General features: G+C 40.7%; 2 protein-coding genes across 3 annotated transcripts in view; both read left to right on the top strand.

Moving 5' to 3' along the window:
* Nucleotides 1-15,810, top strand: part of ENTREP2 (endosomal transmembrane epsin interactor 2) — a 455,015-nt gene that overhangs the window by 305,163 nt on the left and 134,042 nt on the right. The window lies entirely within an intron of this gene.
* On the top strand, nt 876-2,548 carry NSMCE3 (NSE3 homolog, SMC5-SMC6 complex component). The gene has a single exon (XM_017648091.3). The coding sequence runs from the start codon at nt 1,064-1,066 to the stop codon at nt 1,922-1,924; it is 861 nt and encodes a 286-aa protein (XP_017503580.3). The 5' UTR covers nt 876-1,063; the 3' UTR covers nt 1,925-2,548.

Raw genomic sequence — 15,810 nt, 5'->3', positions numbered from 1 at the left:
ACAAAGTGCACACATCACAGATTATGAGGGATGGATGATATACCCTGGGTTTTCTTTCCTCTCATTGAGCCCTAAGGCTGATATATTAAGACCTAAGAAGTTTAAGAGATTCACATTATTGCAATTCTTGATCAGTGAAGCCCAAAATTAAATCATCTCGTGAGAGATCACGTTTCTCTTATAGCATTCTTCTTACCCATGTCTGCTAAAATTGTGGTTGCAGGTCCACACAACGTAGGTTACATGAGCATGTGCTTTTCGAAAGATAAACTAATTTGACCAAATACTAAATTGAAACGTTTTATGTGGTTTTATCGTAGTTGTCTAGTTGATGGGGTTTCATGCATATGAATACTAAGACAGTGAGAGAACGGGGAAGTCCTGCCTGCGAGGCAAGTCTGCCTTTACCAAAGATCAGTTTTAATAGACTCTTGGACCTTAGAGCAAGTAACTGGTGGTTAAATGCTGAGCAGTCTAAACTTTAAACTTGCGCAAGGGGACAGTGGCCAAGGCAAACTAGAAGTCCTGTCTTTTATGCCCAGTCTCGTGTAGGTAGAATGCTTTTACACCTTCCTCTTCACCTTATTTTTCTTCCACATTATTCTGAGAGTCCCCTCCACATAAAAATATTCACGGTTTCGAAACTCTAAATCTTAACGTTATCTGGTACTTGTCTGAGCCTGTGCGGTCCCGCACTTAGCCGCGCACTTGTTCAGGGGTTTGGGTTTCTGTTTCCTATCCCTGTGGCTTGCTGAAGAAGACATTTTTAACGATCATAAAAACCACCGCTGCGATCACCCGGTCTGCGCGGAGGCCCCTGGGGCTTTCCGCCGGCGCGGGGAGGACGGGTAGACGCCCCTTCGTGCTACGCAGCCTCTATGACGCAGCGCGCAGACTCCGCCGTCGCCGCGCGCAGTCTCAGTGATGCAACGCGCCCCCGCTCTGGCCCCGCCCAGGGCCTCCCAGAAGTGCTGCGCGCCGACCCTCAGTTCGCGCCGCGTACCGTTGTCTGACCTCAGCCGCTGCCGCCGCCGCCGCCGCCGCCGCCGCCGCCGCCGGTGACATGCTGCAAAAACCGAGGAGCCGGGGCCGGTCTAGCGCCAAGGCCGAGAGGGAAAGGGACTGGGGCCGCGGCGTCGCCGAGGAGGCCCCGAGCACCTCTCGCGGGACGGGCGGCTCGCAGGAGGCCCGCCGCACGCCGTCGCGGGGCGCCCCCCGGGCCGAGGCCTCCCCCGAGGTGGGGCCCCGGTCCCAACAGCAGCTGGAGCTGAAGGTGGCCGAGCTGGTGCAGTTCTTGCTGATCAAGGACCAGAAGAAGATCCCGATCAAGCGCGCCGACATCCTGAAGCACGTCATCGGGGACTACAAGGACATCTTCCAGGACCTCCTCACCCTGGCCGCCGAACGCCTCGAGTACGTCTTCGGGTACAAGCTGGTGGAGCTGGAACCCAAGAGCAACACCTACATCCTAATCAACACCCTGGAGCCTGTGGAGGAGGATGCGGAGGTGAGAGGCGACCAGGGCACGCCCACCACAGGCCTCCTGATGATTGTGTTGGGGCTCATCTTTATGAAGGGCAACGCCATCAAGGAGACCGAAGTCTGGGACTTCCTGCGTCGCCTGGGGGTGTATCCCACAAAGAAGCATTTAGTTTTTGGGGATCCCAAGAAACTCATTACCGAAGAGTTTGTGCGGCAGCGTTACCTGGAGTACCGGCGGATACCCCACACCGACCCCGTAGACTACGAACTGCAGTGGGGCCCGCGAACCAACCTGGAAACCAGCAAGATGAAAGTTCTGAAGTTTGTGGCCAAAGTTCATAATCAAGACCCCAAGGACTGGCCGGTGCAGTACTGTGAGGCCCTAGCAGATGAGGAGGCCAGGGCCAGACCTGAGACCGGCGGTCCAGCCTCCTCCTCTTGAAATTAGATTCCCGGGAACTTTGGGGGAAGGGTCAAGGCAGTGGACCAGAGGGGTGGGGGTCGGAGCAAGCGTATTTCTGTAACGCTTAAATGTGTGTAACTTTAGATTATGCTTGCAATCTTGTTCTTTTAATATTACCTGTTATCTGGTTCCAAATTTTCATTTATAAAAATACTAGGAGGGCTTACTTTTACTGTCTTTTTTTTTCTTTGGTATAAAAATTCTAGCTTTATACAACCAATTGGAGAACTTAATACTATGATGTGAAACAGGTATTTAAGAACATCAGTAAATTGCTTTGATACCAAGAAAAAAGTGAAGTGGCTGTCACCTGGCCTCAGCTACCCCAGTTTGTAAGGAAAAACAAATGTCTTTGTAAACTAAAAATAAAAACGTAATTGCCTATAAGCTTTTTTATATTGCAGCTATTTTATATTTATATATTTTTTACCTGTATAAGTGTTACGGATCGTTTTAAGCAATGTACATGTTGTATTTTCTCTGAATTGACAAATTTTTTTACATTCGTAGTTAGCTCTGTGGCTGATTGTTTAGTTTCATTTAGTTTTTTTTTCTTTTTTGCTACTGTAGTTATAATAAATACCGTGTCTTTGAAACAGTCAAGCATTGTGCATTTTTTAAATCGTGAGTCATAAGAATTTCATTACTCAAAAACAGCATCTTAAAAAAGACAATTTTTACTACATATTACTAAAGTAATTAGTGGTTTGTAGAAGTTGTTTTACTTTCATATGTGTGTGTGCATATTTGATCATAATCTAAAATGTTTCTTACCTACAAGTTAATGAAAAACTTCAGTGAAAACGGACTGAAAATGCCTTAATATATGTGATATTATGATAATTAGATCTTGGAGTGTATGTAAAGTTTTTTGCACAGGACCTGGTGTGACGGTTTTTAGTTAACTTTACCTTAAAATTTTTGAAAGTTTGTGTCTTCATTCTCCTTGGTCTGGAGCAGTTAATTTTTTAATTTGTTCTTTCATTATCTTGTTCTAAATCATTCCTAGAATCATAACCCATGGTTCAAAAGTTATGACAGTATTCTTCTAGTCTGACTCTATGGTATTGTTTTATGGAAGAACGTAACTCATAGTTGCTGGTGAGTATACCCCACATAAAATAGTAAAATCAGGAAAGTTGGACATAAGATTTCCTGGGGACGTTGAGAGGTCTTTGTAGTATCATGAAAAGAGTATGGGCTTTGAAGTTGTCTGACAAACTGAATTTGACTTATGGTGCATGCTGTGTCAGCATGGCTATTTGCAGTTGGATTTAGGCTCTGTGAATCTCAATTTATCTGTAAAATGGGAAAAAGACCAATTATAACTTATGTGATTAAAGGGGCCCAAAGAAAAGAGCTCATAGTCTCTCATTGCATTCCTCCTTAGCCTCACAGAGATTCAACAATAATTACTCAGTGGGTGTGTAAGTATAATTTTGGGGGAGAAGATACTACAAATAAACCATGAAATGAAGAAAATTAGGTACAAAAAACAAAAAGTGGACTTAGTCAACACTGGACTAAATGTCATCTCAGAGTCTGGTGGTTATTTGGAGGTATGAAGGAAAGTGGAAGGTTACTGGGTTTTATAATTCTGTTGAGTTGGAGTGTGCATTTATTTCACCAGTGGAATATCGTGGGTCCCTGAAGGCATTCTTGGTTTCCACTTTATTTGTGTATGAATTACGTTCTGGTTAAGCATCCTGCTTACTTCTCCCCTCACCTCACTAACTGCTTTTCCCACTCCTGGCATTTTTCATCTCAGTGGTGAAAATTATTACCCATTATCAGTTATATCTGAGGCAAATGTTTTCTCCCATGATTACCTCATAGAGATGTTAACAATTTACCATCAATGAATGACCGTTTTGTTTTGGATTTCAAAATAACATATTTCAGACCAGATCAGGCCCTTCTGTCTTTGCTTCTCACCCTTCCCAAAGGTGTCAAAAGTTTGTGGATATGCCATAGTACAGTTTAATACTTCTGTATACATACATGTACACGAACAACATAAATCAGGAACAATATAGAATAATATTTGATGAGCTTTTACAACTTACCTAAGTGGTATTACACTGTATCCTTTGGCAACTTGGTGTTTCCAGCCATTGTTTTTGAGATTTAGCTTTGCAGATCTGATTTGTTCATTTTAGTAGTTCTTTCTTGGGGAAAGTAAGTTTGTTTATTCATTCCCGGTGGCGCTGGCGGGGAGGTGTTTTCACACATCCTCAAGGTCTCCCTATTTTCAGAGCGAGGAGTCTTGGCTCATCTTCAAGGACAAGATATGTTTTTGTGAGCAGATAACTTCCAAGGACTGCACCGGTTGCTCTCAAGCTTGTGCTTTCCCACGCTGCGTTCAGACGTGGGGGAAGGGACATAGCCCCGGCTCCCAACATCTCCCCCTTTTTTCTTTAATAAAATAACCAGCCTAACTCAGACTGGGTCAAGGTATGTGCCTGTCTTAGGTTGTACGGTTGAAGTAAATCCTTACCCGTCATGGGGGCATAGTCCTCTGTCGACCACTCCCTGTCTTAGGTTGGTATTTACTATTCAACCATATCTTACCCGTCACTGGCTACCATACTTGACTTTAGATCTTATGATTTACAAGTGGGGGAGCCGTCTGCAATTTCAAATAATGCAGGTCTCTTAAGGCTTGTTGGATGAGTTAGGAGGGATTGGGACAGGAACTTGGAGCTTTTTATCTTCTGGGTAGACGGTGCCTGTCTTAGGTTTAGAGGTTTTGTACCTGGCCTCTGTTTTTCAGGAGCTTGCCTCTTTTTGGAGTCGGCCTGATATCTTCAGGGGAGCTTGCCCTAATACTGGATCGGCCTACATAAATAGGAGCTTGCCCCAGTATTAGATCGGCCCCTGTTATTTTTATCAGAGGTCTTATGTCTGTCCTGTATTTCTGCAGGTACAACCTCTTAATTACCCGTCATTGACTACCCGCCTTAATTGCCCAGAGATGTTGTCAAGGGACAGGACAAGAAACCTTGACATAGCTCGTTCCTGGTTTATTTTGTCGCCAGCTCAGGGCTCTATGTAAAGATTCACACCTTGGTCAGCTAAAGCAAGGCGGTGATAATGAACTTGTATGGGTTTTGCTACGAGGGAGTCAATTTGCTGTTTGATTAACATTGTAAGTTTTTGAAAAGCCCAGGGGCCGAAAGAAAGTACTAGTAGTAATCCTAAAAGGGGGCCTAATATAGGAAGGAGGTATGGGAGGAGTCCATTTAGTCCTGTCCAAAGAGGGTTGTTCTGAAGTTCTTTCCTTCTTCTCTCGAGATCTTCTTGAAGAATCTTTATTTTATCTCGAACAATGCCGGACTTATTGGCATAGAAGCAGCATTTTTCCTGTAAGGCTAAACAGATACCTCCCTGTTCTGCTGTGAGAAGATCTAAACCTTTTGGAAGAGTGGGATTATACGGAGGGGGTCTATAACCTATGTAGGTGGTATTATAAAAGGGTGGCGCTGTAGGGCGCCAGGGGTCTCTTTCAGCCTGGCAAGGGATGGTCTGATTTTCTAGGGGTTCTTCAGTTTGCGATTTAAAGGACGTAAGTGCAGGATAAATATTTGGAATCTTAGGGGGATCAGCCATGTCCTGGGTATCAATTTTATCATGGGTATTTGGAGATTCTGTGTCTGGTTGAGATTCGGGGGATTTGTCAGTATGGGTTATGGGTTCATCAGGAATATCTACGGCTACAGAAGGGCAGGCAGAGGGCGGTCGGGAGTCCTCTCTGAGAGCTTTTTCTCCTGTTTTGATTATAGTTTTAATGTCAGGATCTTGTGAATGAACCTCAAGGACGTCATGAATAAGGTTCCAATATGAAAAGGCTGAGACGGGAACCTTTTCAGGGCCAAAGGTCCGATAAAAATCTTGAAGGGCATCACCAACTCTTTTCCACTGTTTGTGATCAATAGTGCCCTCTAGGGGAAACCATGGACAAGTCTCATGGATAAAAGTAAAAAAATACCTAAGGTCTTTTCTTTTAACCCTAATTCCTCGTGTCCTGAGGGACTCCTTGAGTCCAGTAAGGAAAACCTCATGGGAGTTCAGAGAGTTGCCCATCACTGTGGCCGCAACCCTTGCACTGTATAAATTTGAAACTTTTCCTCCAATGTAGCCGCAACTACATCAATGTCCTGAAACACTGGAGCCACTCTCGTCAGCTCTGACGAGCCCTTGTTTACGTAGGACAGTCGGCAGGTACAATCCGCCTGCTCGGACCCTCTAGGGCAGGGACTCTGGAGTCGGAGTCCCCTGGGTATGCCTTCGAGGTGGACGACCTTTAGCCCAAAGTAAACACAAGGTTTTCAGAGAGGAACGGCCAGTGAACAAAACAAGGAATAAATCGCGGCAGCAAACTGGAGGAAAGTGATAAGATCAAATGGACTGCTGAACACCCAAGAGGTTGTCTGGAATCTTGCTTGGGGAATTCGTCTACTCACCTCTCAAGGATCTGTGTTACGGACGGGTGAGCCGCAGTGATCCTTCTCCATGCAGAGTCGACATCAGGTCAATACCCGTGCGGTGACTCAAATGAATGCCTGGCCAGGGCTTCCGAGCAGACGTTTCAGCAGGAGTCCCGGGGGGCCCCACGTTGGGCGCCAGTTGTCCCGACCCGCGGGATTAACGTGGAGTGTAGCCGGAGACGCCTGCAGAAATGAACAAGCAAGGGACACAAAGAACGACCAGCAAGACAGGGTGTCTGATCAAGCTGGCAAAGTTTATTGTTTACAGGCTCAATTTATACAAGTAGCAAGTAAGGGGTGGGTCAGGAGATAATTGGACCTTAGGTGGCGCTGGCGGGGAGGTGTTTTCACACATCCTCAAGGTCTCCCTATTTTCAGAGCGAGGAGTCTTGGCTCATCTTCAAGGACAAGATATGTTTTTGTGAGCAGATAACTTCCAAGGACTGCACCGGTTGCTCTCAAGCTTGTGCTTTCCCACGCTGCGTTCAGACGTGGGGGAAGGGACATAGCCCCGGCTCCCAACACCAAATGATTAGACAGGTTTGTTCTAGTTTTTTGTTACCTGCTGTGGCATACAGTGCTTCCTTGTGAGAGTGTCTCCAGCCAGAAACAGAGTAGTTACCGCACATTGCCAAACTGCTCTTGAACTCATATTAAGTTACACTCCTACTGACATTTTAGAGTTGTTTTTTACCTGCCCTCGCTCCCTTATGAAAACTTGGCCTTTTCCAGCCAATCTGTGGGTAGACAGTGATAATTTATTGTAGCATGAGCTTAACCTCTTGCTTACTACTGGCATGAAGCATCGTTTGCTCCTTTTTTCCACAAGATTTTATGTTAGACCTTTTTCTATTTTTATTGACATAAGAATTCTTTAAATGTTCTGTGTATTAATACATCTGCTGTATCTAAGAAGTCCAAATTTTTCCATTTTCACTTTTTTTTATACAGGTGACTTGATTTTAGTGTGTCCAATCATCAGTATTTTTCTTTTAAGGGTTGTGATTTTTTGTGAGTGCTTCAAAAAATTCTCCTGTATCCTAATATTGTAAAAATATTTTTCTAGTATTTTCTTCCAATATTCAAAATTTTGACTTCCACATTCATGTTTCTGTTTTTCTGTATGATGTAAGGTATAGATATAATTTTGGTATTTGTCCTGTGTGGATTACCTAGCACCAATTTTTCAATTTTTCCTTTCCACACTGATTTATAATATACTATTACATGGTAATATCTCATACATAAATAAATTTGTGGCTAGGACTGAATTGGTTTATGTGCTATCTATTTGCCAAAACCATGCTACTGTAATTCTATAGCATCATCATACAAGTTTTTTTCTTCTTTTCCAATTCTTACTACTTTTATTTTAGTTTTATCTTTTTTGCCCTAGCTGGAACCAAAAAACATTATTGAAAAGACATGGCAATGGCAGCCCTCAAGGGTGTTCCTGATTCCTTGTCCCTCATTTCAAAGGGAATAATTTGTATAGTTTTGCATCAAGTGTACTGCTTGCTGTTACTTTATATTCACCATAAATATCTTGAGTTGGACTATCTAACTTCCTTCTTGTTCCTAGCTTGCTTAGAGATGTTTAGAAAAAATTATAAATGGCTTTTCAGGTTTGTAGTATGCTCTTTATTAGTCTGCTATATAACATGCTCTTTATTAACCTGCTAATGTGATTATATATTTGTTTTTACTCTGTAAATTTTGTGTATTTTTGGTATAGTTCAATAACACTGATAGATTTTTCTACTGTATAACCATTCTTGCATTCCCAGGACAAACACTTCTTGATAGTACATTAAAAAAATACATTCGTGTATTTTTATTTGCTAAGAAATCATAAATTTTGTGTTTTTGGTCATAGGAATTCATCTGTAATTTTCCTGTATTGTCATTGTTGGGTTTGGAGGTTAAACTTTATTCATTCATTCATTCAGAAACAGTATCAAACTTTCAAACTTTAAGAAAAAAAGCACAGTCAATGCAAGAGATACCCCCCCCCCCCGCATCCCTCCTCCCAGCCATTGGAGTGCCTTTGAGTTACCATGTTTGTTTAGTCTCCTTCAGTCTGCAGACAGTCCAGTCCTTCCTTCACTTTCATAATCTTGAGGCTTGAGGAATGTGGGCTTGTAGACAATCCCTCAAGTGGAGTTCATCTGCTTTCTTATCAGATTTGCAGGTTACGCATAACCAACCTCCTATCCTGGCTGCCACACCCTCCCACATGGGAATATCCCAGAAGTGTTGCTGGGTTTTCTTTTGGGGTCCTGTCTGTGGCACAGACTTTCAGTTCACCCTGTAACTTTGTAACTTGGATCCCTTTGGTTAAGATGGTTTTCTCCCATCCCTCTACTGTGAGATTTTTACCTTTCCCTTTGTAGCAAGCAAGTGGCTTGCATGGAGATAGATCCTTTGAGACTTTTTAACTATTATTCCTCACCAGACTTTCAATTTATTCCTTTACCTATTGGCATGGGTTTTAATCTCTTACTATCATTGCTTATTTTGACACTCAAATTGTCCCTGATTTGCCTGGTGAGAGCATTTACACCTGGCTTTTGTAACTTCAACATGCCCCCATCATGCTGAGCATGTCCTTACTTTCCAGCACAAAAAGATCATTCAGCCTAAACTCAACTTTACCTACACCAGACTTGTAATTAGCCATTTCTCCAAAGAGCTCTTTCTGGTTACTTTTGGTGGGTATTGGAATTCAGACTAAGGTTGCTAGGTTTGCTCATGCCTGCTGGAAGTAATTACTTCTAGCCCTCTGTAATGACCAAGTTATGGAATGTTTGTTATCTACTACTGAAAACTGAGATTACATTGATAACATTTCCATTCTAACACCACAGTGTTTATTCTAGTTTTCTCCCTTCTACACTTTTGTACCTGTCTTCTCCAACTGTGAGAAATTCAGATGCTATTATCCTTGTAGTATTTATTTATTTGATCAATCCCCTGAAAATAACCAACCTCCTAGCCTGGCTGCTGCACCCTCCCATATGGGAATGCCCTTGGGTCCCCCCAACATGGGGAGTTGGCATCCCACAGGAACTGCCCTTTGGGCATACACCCTCTCACAGTGCTTGGGCTCCAACACCCCACTCCAGGGCCCTTGCCTTTCAATCCTGCACCCCTGACCCCCTGGACCATCTCTTGCTCTGTCCTACTTCATGGCTTTAGCACTGGATTGTTCAAGAACTAGAAAACATGCTTGTCTCATAAATGAATTGAGGAACTTTTCCTTTGCCGTATTATATAAGGATTAGTGTTTCTGAAGGTTTGGAAGACGTCCACCTGTGAAAGGTTCTAGGCCTGCTGCTTTGGGTGGATAAATTTTTACTGATTTTATTGCTTTTCAAATCAGTTTGGGCATGTATCTTCTAGAAAGTGTTTTCATTTATTTTCTCACATACTTAAGTTCTAAGTGTTCCTTGATTTAAAAATAACTTATTACATCTTAACACAAACACTTATGCATTCTTACCAGTCACTTCTCAGTGAAAGACTTTAATATTTTTAAGAACCATTTTAAGTTCATAGCAAAATTAAGAGGAGTATACAGATTTCTCATATATCTCTTTACACTGGTACAGACACATAACATCCCTACTGTCAATGTTAAATTTGTTACATTGATGAACCTACACTGACACATCATGATTACCCAAAGTCCATAATTTACTTCAGGGTTTACCTTACAGTCTTAGTGGTCTACATCCTATGGATTTCAACATAATATGAACCCCTGATTTTTTAATTTTAATTTTAAAGATGAGTATTTAAGTTTTAATTGCGTATTTTCACTGCTCCAACAGTCCTCTCTGCTCCACCTATTCATCTCTCCCTGCACCCACATTCTCTGGCCACCACTGATCTTTTATGCTGTTTTCATAGTTTTGGCTATTCCAAAATGTCAGACTGTTGGAATCATATAGTATATAGCTTTTTCAGATTGGCTTCTTTCACTTAGTAATATGCACTGAAGTTTCCTCTATGTCTTTTCATGGCTTGATAGCTCCTTTCTTTTAAGTGCTGAATAATATTCCACCATCTGGATGTACCACAGTTTTTTTTTATCCATTCATCTACTGAAGGATATCTTGGTTGCTTCCAAATCTTGGTAATTATGAATAAAGCTGCTATAAACATCTCTGTGCAGGTTTTTGTGTGGACATAGATTTTTAAGTCCTTTGGTTTGGGAAAATACCAAGGAGCATTCTGTTTAGATCATATGGTGGTAAGAATATGTTTAGTTTTGTGGGAAACTGCCAGACTGTCTTCCAAAGTGACTGTACCATTTTGCATTCTCACCAGCAATGCATGGAAGTTCCTGTTGCTCCACAACCTCACCAGCATTTGATGTTGTCAGTGGTTTGGATTTTGGCCATTCTAATAGGTATGGGTGGCATCTCATTGTTTTAATTTCCATTTCCCTGATGACATATGATGTGGAGTATCTTTTCATATATTTATAAGCCATCTGTACAACTTCTTTGGTGAGGTGCCTGTTAAGGTCTTTGGCCCACTTTTCCATAGTGTTGTTTCTTTTCTTACTGTTGAGTTCCAAAATGTCATTGTGTATTTTGGATAACACTCCTTTATCAGATGTGCCTTTTGCAATTTTTTCTCCCAGTCTGTGGCTTGTCTTCTGATTCCCTTGGCATGTCATTCACACAACAGAAGTTTTTAATTCTAATGAAATACAGCTCATCAATTTTTTCTTTCCTGGATTGTGCCTTTGATGTTGATTCCAAGAAGTCATTGCCATACTAAATGTCATCTAAGTTTTCTGCCTTATTATCTTCTAGCAGCTTTATACTTTTTCATTTTATTTGGTCTATGATCTCTGATCCATTTTGAATTAAGTTTTATGAAGAGTGTAAGGTCTGTATCTAGGTTCTTTTTTTTTTTTTTTTTTGCATGTGGATGTCCAGTTGTTCCAGAACCATCTGTTAAAGATGGTATTTTTGCTCCATTTTATTGCTTTTGCTCCTTTGTCCAAGATCAGATGACTTTACGTGGGTCTGTTTCTGTGCTCTCTATTTGAAGAGGTATCCTGTGTGGTTTTGGTTGTGCATTGTCCTAATGAATAGCGATGTTCAACATCTTTTCAAGTGATTATTTGCCATTTGTATATGTTCTTTGGAGAAATGTCTAACAGGTTATTTGTCCACTTTTAAATTGGGTTGTTTGTTTTTTTGTTGAGTTGTAGTAGTTGTTTATGTATTCTGGATATTAATCTCTTTAAAGATATGTGACCTGGAATTATCTCTTCCTTCTGTGAGATTCCTTTTTACATTATTTATACCATCCTGCACAAAAGTTTTAATTTTTATAAAGTGCAATTTACCTACTTTTTCTTTTGTTCTCCATGCTTTTGCTATCATAATAAAGAAATTATTGCCAATTCCAGTATTATGAAGCTTTCTCCCTCTGTTCTGAGAGTTCTATAAGTTTTAGTGCTTTCATTTACGGCTTTAATACATTTCAGGTTAGTTTTTGTATATGGTGTTAGGATCCAACTTCATTCTTTTTGCATGTAGCTCTCCAGTTTTCCCAACACCATTTACTGAAAAGTCTATCTTTTTCCCATTGAATGGTCTTGGCACCCTTGTCAAAAATCATTTGGTCACATATGTGAGGATTTATTTCTTGGCTCTCTATTCTGTTCCATTGATCTTCGTATCTGTTTATGCTAGCACTTACACTGTTTTGCTTACCATTGCCTTATAGTAAGTTTTAAAATCAGGATTTTAATACCCCTAACTTTGTTCCTTTTAGGAGTGTTTGGGATATTTTGGGTCAGTTGAGATTTCTTATGAATTCTAGTGTTTTTAACATAATACGAATTATTGGTTTATATTGGTACATAGCTTTACTTTAAGCATGTAGTGAAGCATTGTCATTTATTTGATAACTACACAGAATTTTCAGTGTTGTGAGGATTCTATTATTGTGAATTCATAATGAGAAAAATTGTATCTTTAATTATTTCCTTTCCATTTAGCAGAATAAATATTATGTTGATTGGACATTTTGGAGTTTTGCTTTAGTTATCCATTCTTGGATACTCCAGAGTTCCTGGATGTCAGACTCCTGCACTCTAGTTGTGAACTGTAAAGCCCTTAGGGTGGTCTGGAGGAATACACTTGACTTCTGTACACATGTGTAGCTCACCACCATGTTTTATTTGTAAAATCTAGGAAGAAGCATATTTTTTGTTTTGGTGTCATTAATCTACAATTACAGAAAGGACATTATGTTTACTAGGCTCCCCTCTTCACCAAGTCCCCCCCACATATCCATTCACAGTCACTGTCCATCAACATAGTAAGATGCTGTAAAATCACTACTTGTCTTCTCTGTGTTGCACAGCCCTCCCCGTGTCCCCCATGCACTACATGCTAAACATAATGCCCTCTTTCTTTTTCTCCACACTTATCCCTCCCTTCCCACCCATCGTCCCCAGTCCATTTCCCTTTGGTAACTGTTAGTCCATTCTTGGGTTCTGTGATTCTGCTGCTGTTTTGTTCCTTCAGTTTTTCCTTTGTTCTTATACTCCACATATGAGTGAAATCATTTGGTACTTGTCCTTCTCTGCTTGGCTTATTTCACTGAGCATAATACCCTCTAGCTTCATCCATGTTGTTGCAAATGGTAGGATCTGTTTTTTTCTTATAGCTGAGTTATATTCCATTGTGTATATGTACCACATCTTCTTTATCCGTTCATCTACTGATGGACATTTAGGTTGCTTCCATATTTTGGCTATTGTAAATAGTACAGCGATAAACATAGGGGGTGCATCTGTCTTTTTCAAACTGGAGTGCTGCATTCTTAGGGTAAATTCCTAGAAGTGGAATTCCTCAGCCAAATGGTATTTCTATTTTGAGCATTTTGAGGAACCTCCGTACTGCTTTCCACAATGGTTGAACTAGTTTACATTCCCACCAGCAGTGTAGGAGGGTTGCCCTTTCTCCACAACCTCGCCAACATTTGTTGCTGTTTGTCTTTTCGATGATGGCGATCCTTACTGGTGTCAGGTGATATCTCATTGTGGTTTTAATTTGCATTTCTCTGATGATTAGCGATGTGGAGCATCTTTTCATGTGCCTGTTGGCCATCTGGATTTCTTCTTTAGAGAACTGTGTATTCAGCTCCTCTGCCCATTATTTAATTGGATTATTTGCTTTTTGTTTGTTGAGGCGTGTGAGCTCTTTATATATTTTGGAAGTCAATCCTTTATCGGATCTGTCATTTATGAATATGTTCTCCCATACTGTAGGGTACCTTTTTGTTCTATTGATGGTGTCCTTTGATGTACAGAAGCTTTTTAGCTTGATATAGTCCCACTTGTTCATTTGTGCCTTTGTTTCCCTTGCCCGGGGAGATATGTTCATGAAGAAGTCACTCATGTTTATGTCCATGAGATTTTTGCCTGTGTTTTTTCTAAGAGTTTTATGGTTTCATGACTTACATTCAGGTCTTTGATCCATTTGGAGTTTACTTTTGTGTATGGGGTTAGACAGTGATCCAGTTTCATTCTCCTACATGTAGCTGTCCAGTTTTGCTAGCACCATCTGTTGAAGAGACTGTCATTTCCCCATTGTATGTCCATGGCTCCTTTATTGAATATTAATTGGCCATATATGTTTGGGTTAATATCTGGAGTCTCTGTTCTGTTCCACTGGTCTGTGGCTCTGTTCTTGTGCCAGTACCAAATTGTCTTGAGTACTGTGGCTTTGTAGTAGAGCTTGAAATTAGGGAGTGAGATCCCCCCTAGTTTATTCTTCCTTCTCAGGATTGCATTGGCTATACAGGGTCTTTGATGGTTCCGCATGAATTTTTGAACTATTTGTTCCAGTTCACAGAAGAATGCTGTTGGTAATTTGGTAGGGATTGCATCGAATCTGTATATTGCCTTAGGCAGGATGGCCATTTTGACGATATTAATTCTTCCTAGCCAGGAGCATGGGATGAGTTTCCATTTGTTAGTGTCCTCTTTAATTTCTCTTAAGAGTGTCTTGTAGTTTTCAGGGTATAAGTCTTTCACTTCCTTGGTTAGGTTTATTCCTAGGTATTTTATTCTTTTTGATGCTATTGTGAATGGAATTGTTTTCCTGATTTCTCTATTAGTTCAATGTTAGTGTATAGGAAAGGTACAGATTTCTGTGTTTTAATGTTGTATCCTGCAACTTTGCTGAATTCCGATAGTAGTTCTAGTAGTTTCAGAGTGGAGTCTTTAGGGATATTTATGTACAATATCATGTCATCTGCGTATAGTGACAGTTTGACTTCTTCTTTACCAATCTGGATTCCCTGTATTTCTTTGTTTTGTCTGATTGCCATGGCTAGAACCTCCAGTACCATGTTGAATAACAGTGGGGAGAGAGGGCATCCCTGTCTTGTTCCCGACTGTAGAGGAAAAGCTTTCAGCCTCTTGCTGTTCAGTATGATGTTAGCTGTGGGTTTATCATATATGGCCTTTATTATGTTGAGGTACTTGCCCTCTATGCCCATTATGTTGAGAGTTTTTATTATGAATGGATATTGAATTTTGTCGAATGCTTTTTCAGCATCTATGGAGATGATCATGTGGTTGTTGTCCTTCTTTTTGTTAATGTGGTGAATGATGTTGATGGATTTTCGAATGTTGTACCATCCTTGCATCCCTGGGATGAATCCCACTTGGTTATGGTGTATGATCCTCTTGATGTATTTTTGAATTCGGTTTGCTAATATTTTGTCAAGTATTTTTGCATCTACGTTCACCAGGGATATTGGTCTGTAATTTTCTTTTTTGGTGGGGTCTTTACTAGTTTTGGTATTAGGGTGATGTTGGCTTCATAGAATGAGTTTGGGAATATTCCCTCCTCTTCTATTTTTTGGAAAACTTTAAAGAGAATGTGTGTTATGTCTTCTCTGTATGTTTGGTAAAATTCCGAGGTAAATCCATCTAACCCAGGGGTTTTGTTCTTGGGTAGTTTTTTGATTACTTCTTCAATTTCATTGCTGGTAATTGGTCTGTTTAGATTTTCTGTTTCTTTCTGGGTCAGTCTTGGAAGGTTGTATTTTTCTAAGAAGTTGTCCATTTCTCCTAGGTTTTCCAGCTTGTTAGCATATAGGTTTTCATAGTATTCTCTAATAATTCTTTGTATTTCTGTGGGGTCCATCATGATTTTTCCTTTCTAGTTTCTAATTCTGTTGATGTGTGTTGACTCTCTTTTTCTCTTAATAAGTCTGGCTAGAGGCTTATCTATTTTGTTTATTTTCTCGAGGAGCCAGCTCTTGGTTTCATTGATTTTTACTATTGTTTTATTCTTCTCAATTTTATTTATTTCTTCTCTGATCTTTATTATG

Source organism: Manis javanica, chromosome 18 (genome assembly GCF_040802235.1).
Source record: "Manis javanica isolate MJ-LG chromosome 18, MJ_LKY, whole genome shotgun sequence".
NCBI lineage: Eukaryota > Metazoa > Chordata > Mammalia > Pholidota > Manidae > Manis > Manis javanica.
Note: the sequence above shows the minus strand (reverse complement) of the source record. Positions and strands in the feature narration are given on the sequence as shown.

What these genes read in the sequence shown, in the direction of transcription:
- NSMCE3 (XM_017648091.3), top strand. Translation starts at nt 1,064, where the DNA reads ATGCTGCAAAAACCGAGGAGCCGGGGCCGGTCTAGCGCCAAGGCCGAG.